Here is a 5,848-nt window from a genome sequence, read left to right as displayed (position 1 = left end):
TTATCAATCTCCAATTAGCTTGATTGCACAGCTTGCTAAAATATTACTCGAACACTTTATTTATGTCGTGTAAGATTGCTTGTACGTATTGCCTTAATTTGGACTTTTGTACTACTTATTCCATTCTCGGCTCTCACAATTTATGTTTTTCTTGTGTTGTTGCAGGGGTTTGTTCTCAATTATACACTTGATATTTTATAAATTATTTCTATTTAATAGTAGATAAAATTGCATCACCTTGCTCACAATTGCCTTTTGCATTTCAGGCAATTCTTGATCTACAAAGGCAGTCCGAGATGACAATTTAAGGTTAGTCTTGAAGTAGTTTTTCAGTTTATCAACTTGAACAATTTTTGGATCGTAGCCTTTAGCTCCACACACCATAGTAGATATTCAAAAGGAAATGTCGTCTGCGGTTCCTGAAATTTCGAGCCAAATTGACTGGACGTGTCTCAACGGAATCCCCTTTGAAATGTTCGCAAGTATACATGAGCAAGGGCATTGTGATACCAACAGTCGATGACTAGCATGAGTAGTGAGAAAGATGAAGATAATGTCGTCACTCCTATGCTTTGTCCTCCTCTCATGCTCAGGTAAATAAGTCTGGTTTGCTCTCGTCTCCTATCTTCTCTCCCTTCCCTTCCGCATGAGTAAACTGAGCCCTAAGAAGTATTATGATGATCTTTTTTACTTTTTGCCATCTTTTTTGAAAGAACTCTGCTGCAAAATAAAGGAGCCCTTGAGCAGAAAGCAGTGACCCCCTAATCATTTCATATTCTTTTCCTTTTGTTGCCACTTTTGCATCTGTGTAATCTTTGCATCTATGATACATCTTGTGCTAGCTCAGGACTAAATGATTGCATCAAAAATGCTTACACATATACCTTTCTCATCTTCTAAATTCACCTTACATCACACATAAACCTATCAATATATTAGTCTTGTCACTTTTGAAATGTTTTTGTAGATCTCTACTCAATCGTGACTCAGGTCTATTTTTGTTCGTGGCTCAGGTCCAAATCAGATCACCCATCCAAGTTCGAAAGCATGGCTCAAATACTAGTACTAGTCTTAGTTCAAATCATTGCCCTGAACCCACTAAAGCACCCTCCAAAGAAAAGAAGAAAAGAAAAATAAACAAAAGCGAAGTGCTCTAAAAAGCTTCTTTGTTCATCACTCTCCAAATGTGCATTGTCATTTCTCCCTTTTTGCTTTTCCAATTTGAAAAGCACTTGAAGGAGAAAGAAAAGAGCTTGCCTTTTCCATGCACTGAACAAAGTTTCTGGGAACAATTGAATATGCCATTCAGGCTCTCACTTCTCAAGACTACATAAACAAGCTTTAGAAGAATGATCTCTAATAGGTCAATGTCCTTCTGGCCGTATCTGCAAAACATAGACCTGTGTCTTGCTACCTAATGAGAAAAAAAATTCTTCGATATGAATTTCAAGAACATCAATCTAGATCTCTTCACATGAAAATACATTGTCACATGAATCGATATAGTTGATAGATTCACGAGTATCAGTTATTGTGTTTGCATCTGCACACTGACAATACTAGCTAGTGTAAGCCGAGAATCTTTGTTTCATTTGAAACAAGAGCCTATTGTTTTTGAAGTTTCACTCCTTGTAAACCATAGCAAAAACAGTTTCACAACACAAACTGATCAATCTCACAAGCAGTCTTTGTTTCTGTCGAAACAAGATTTGATTCCAGCTGAGGAAAAACTTCCAAAAGTCATCTTCTGAATCAGCTCTTTCGTGTAAATCTCTCTTGTAAACTCATCTTTGATCTGTCCAACTGTCACTACATCTTGACCAACACTGCAAGGCTAAAGAATACAAGAGGTTGCCATCTCTGATCACCATCTTTTTTTATCTATTTATTTACTTATCCATTTACTGATTTGTTTTTTTTTTATATTGTCGCTGCTTTTTTGTCAGTCAAAGGTAGATTTAAAGCCCCCATGGTCAGTGCATCACATGTGGACAGGCAAAGGTCATGTGAAGTACACAGAACATGTCTACAAGCAATAACTCATCCAAACTAACTTTGCATATCCAGAATAGAATCTTCCTCAACGTTCAATCGCTAAACCATGAAAGATTAGTTTGCGGTACGATACCGGGATACAAATCTTGTATACAATCTACAGATCCACACACCTACCTAGGCCTATAAAATGGTGAGCGAGATCTGAATATGAATAGTAGAGTCATGGAGCAGGAAGGCTACGGAGAGAGATGTGTGTCAGCAGCCATGGGTCATGGAGGAGTGCCTGCTCCTTTCCTCTCGAAGACCTATCAAATTGTCGATGACCCTTGCACCGACCACATTGTGTCGTGGGGAGGAGATGAGACTACCTTTGTGGTCTGGAGGCCCCCTGAGTTTGCAAGGGATCTCTTGCCCAATTACTTCAAGCACAACAACTTCTCCAGCTTTATCAGACAGCTAAATACTTATGTAATTATTCCTCCTTTTCCCTTCTCTTTGATCTCTTTTGAATCCTTTTTTACTGTGATTGTTATGGATTCGTCAAGTAGTGCTAGTCCTAATTAGTAGGCAAGCATTGAGGATCAACCACGTGATTCTTATCGGTGGCATTTAGAAGACTGTTGTTGAAGTCCATTTATGTGTTGTTAGGATTGACTGCATTATCATTAACAATATGAAAAATACATGGAAACCAACTACTTAAGGTTTTCAGGAAGATTTGGCAGAAAGGTGAGAGTTTGCCTCTTGATTGCATACTGATATGGTTTCTTTAAATGCATATTACTATGATTGTTATCATCGACTTGTCGTCTTTAGCCTATCTATTTAAGATGCATTCATATCATCTTTTTGCTTTCTACTATGGCAAGGACTATCATTTTGCTATTTCGAAGGTTGTTGTTAATCGATGAAGTAAATATGATGCATTTTGTCATGTTAACACCATTTCAGGTTTGCCTCTATCTTCATTGCATGCTAATGTAACTTGTTTCAGATATGATCGTCGAGTTGTGTTTGTGTCCCCACTACTTAGAATATGAATGCACGAATCCCATCTTACTGGTTTTAACTAGGATGAAAACCGAACTATTTCAGAAAGAGTAATATACATTTGATACATTTTGCCATGTTAACAACCACTGTAGGGTTTCAGAAAGATTATGGCAGATAGGTGGGAATTTGGCAACGAATTCTTCAGGAAAGGAGCAAAGCATTTGCTCTTAAAAATCCACCGAAGAAAGGCCCCTCAAGCTCCCCTAGACTACCCCCAATTCCACCACGAGATGATCAATGGTTGGATCATGCAACCACCATTGACACTCTCCGCGATAAGCTACAATGACGACGATGATCGGGGCCTCCTTTCAGCTCTTTTGGAAGACAACAAGTCGCTAAGGAGGAGGAACTCCTCCCTTCTGTCTGAACTCACCCACATGAAGAGGCTCTACAATGGCGTTCTTCACTTCCTCCAAAACCATATAGTCATTGACTCATCTCCTTATTCAGGATCGAGCTCCCGATTGCAATGGCACGACAATGAAGGCTCAACCAGCTTCCCTGATATAACAATGGAAGAGGTTGACAAAAGTATCAAGCTTTTCGGTGTTCCTCTTCGCGATGAGAAGAGATTGCAATCTGAAATTAGATCTAATAGCTCATGGAACTGAAGGAAGTAGAGAACAATTGTTTGAACACTAAGAGTTGTACATTGGAGTATGTAAATCAGCTATGACTAAGGATTCATCTCTACTTAATGTGTTTTGTTTGAATCATGAAAATAGAAGTGCAGTGTGGGAATGAGACTCCGATCGATTGCCAAACTTGGAGAGGTTTACCATTTATTAGCGACTACGACAAATAGAGCCATTTTCTCTCGCCCACAATCTCCGCTTTAATCGCATACTAAAAATATGGGCATTGATATATTCGGGGAACCTGTTTGGGCCAGTCAGCCTGCCCAAATCAACATACATAGTAGAAATAAAAAATATAATAATTCATATTATTATATCACACATATCACATATACAAGGATATAACATGGTTAGATATGATCATAAAATAAAAAAAATTTAACGATAATAAATTATACTTGTGGGTTTACTAGCCTCGTAAGGAGTAAGAAGTGGAATTGGAATCAACCAAGCGACACTCGGAGTTTCGTCTCTATTTGTATCCACATCGAGTTTTCGTCAAGATGACTTCTAAAGCCCGAGTCGATTCTCCATTTCAATACTAGCCAAAGTGGAGAAACTGAACGATATGAGAGAATGATCACGGTTCGATTCGTATCTAGCGGGTGAACCAATCCGACGATACAGATCGAGGTGAACGACAACAATTATTGTTGCCGTTGGGAGGCTACAACCTCGTTGTTTTGAACATAAGTGACTATTGTTGTCGTTTGGAGGCTACAACCTCGTTGTTTTGAACATAAGTTACTCACTCAGGAGTTGATGTTCATGTTCACGTTCCAACATGCTTGATCAGCAAGGTGAGCAACTTGTTGTTCAGTCTAGGGACGTAGCCAAGATTTAAAATTAATTAAGGTTGATCGTCGGCATTGGTGTTCCGACGATGATCGTTGAGGTAGAGTCGTGATGATAGGACGGAATCGATGTCGCTTGTGGCAGGGAGAACAGTGATGACAAAACTATCAATTGGGATAGTAATGAATATGATGCCGTGGTGTTCAGGGAGAAAGGTAGCGACAACAGTGTCACGGCTGCGGCTGCAGCAATGTCCCACATATATAGCGTGCTAATAAGGAGAAAGTTTGTCGTGACTATGCTAGTCAAGTCACGATTAGATGCATGAGAGGAGGGACAAGGAAAGCAACGACATGGGCTGCTCGTGTGATAGATATAGTAATACAAGTAGGGAGGTGAAGTAATAAATAAGGGCAAATTTAGATTAAATTAAAATTTTTAACAATTCAATACTAAAAAAAAAATAAGGATTGAAATAAAATTACTATAAATCATATGAGTTAAAATAAAATGAAGATAAGATTTACTTATAAATTTTTAAAAATAGATGGTGGCGTGGAAGTCCATCCTATCCAAGTGTGGCTCCGCCCTTGCTCTTCCCGTTCCAGTTGCTGTACACGTTTTTGATCAAAGCAACGTGATTGACCAAAAGCAATTCAACAATTGAATTGGTTTGGTGACCAGTAACGTGAGTTGCTTTGACCGTGACACTCTTCACATTCCAATTGGTTATCAACAACAAGCAACGTGACTTGCTTTGCTGTTCAACACGTTGGCGTTGGAGCACAGCAACATGAGGCATGGTTCGTTGCATCAACGAGCACAGCAACACGTTGGGGCACAGCAACACGTTGGCGCAACCTGGCCGGAGGAGCAGCAGGGACTGGCGTCATCTGGGCGGCAACGCTGGATCTCCTTCGGCGGCAAAGAAAGAAATAAGAGGGAGCCAAAACTTAATTTTTCTCTCAAATTAAACCCATATCAATCTATAAATCTCTTATAGAGGAACAAGTCTAAAACTCAATCTGTTAATCCACTCTCTATAAATCTCTTATTAGCCTTAAGTACGGTTCAAAACCAAACCCCTTGGTTTATTAACCAAACTCTTTTAATTAAAATCAAATTAATTTGGTTTATAATTAAACCAAAGAGAATCCAACTCATCTTCAAAAGACGTGACTCATCCGCACTTCTATTGCGTCAAACTCTTTCCATATTTATCCTTTGTCGGGTCCAACCAAACTAAATTTCTCTCGATCTGAGAATCTAATTCTCAAACTTGTTTTATGTCTTTCAGATAAACTCGTAGTGTGTGTGACCTTATATTTTCTCAGTTTATGTTGGTCATCCATAATTAACTA

At 38.9% G+C, this 5,848-nt stretch overlaps 1 protein-coding gene across 1 annotated transcript; it reads left to right on the top strand.

Annotated features, from left to right (window-relative positions):
- Positions 1-1,961: 1,961 nt before the first annotated feature.
- Positions 1,962-3,747, top strand: LOC122031828 (heat stress transcription factor B-4b-like). The gene is made up of 2 exons (XM_042591005.1): positions 1,962-2,466; positions 3,144-3,747. Exons 1-2 carry the CDS (start codon positions 2,206-2,208, stop codon positions 3,663-3,665), a joined length of 783 nt encoding a protein of 260 aa, XP_042446939.1. The 5' UTR covers positions 1,962-2,205; the 3' UTR covers positions 3,666-3,747.
- Positions 3,748-5,848: the final 2,101 nt, after the last annotated feature.

This window comes from Zingiber officinale, chromosome 1A (genome assembly GCF_018446385.1).
Source record: "Zingiber officinale cultivar Zhangliang chromosome 1A, Zo_v1.1, whole genome shotgun sequence".
In the NCBI taxonomy this organism is placed as follows: domain Eukaryota; kingdom Viridiplantae; phylum Streptophyta; class Magnoliopsida; order Zingiberales; family Zingiberaceae; genus Zingiber; species Zingiber officinale.
This window is presented reverse-complemented; position numbering and strand designations above follow the sequence as displayed.

What these genes read in the sequence shown, in the direction of transcription:
- LOC122031828 (XM_042591005.1), top strand. Translation starts at nt 2,206, where the DNA reads ATGAATAGTAGAGTCATGGAGCAGGAAGGCTACGGAGAGAGATGTGTG. An exon ending in TCAGACAGCTAAATACTTAT is followed by an intron (nt 2,467 to 3,143) that starts GTAATTATTCCT and finishes CAACCACTGTAG; the next exon opens with GGTTTCAGAAAGATTATGGC.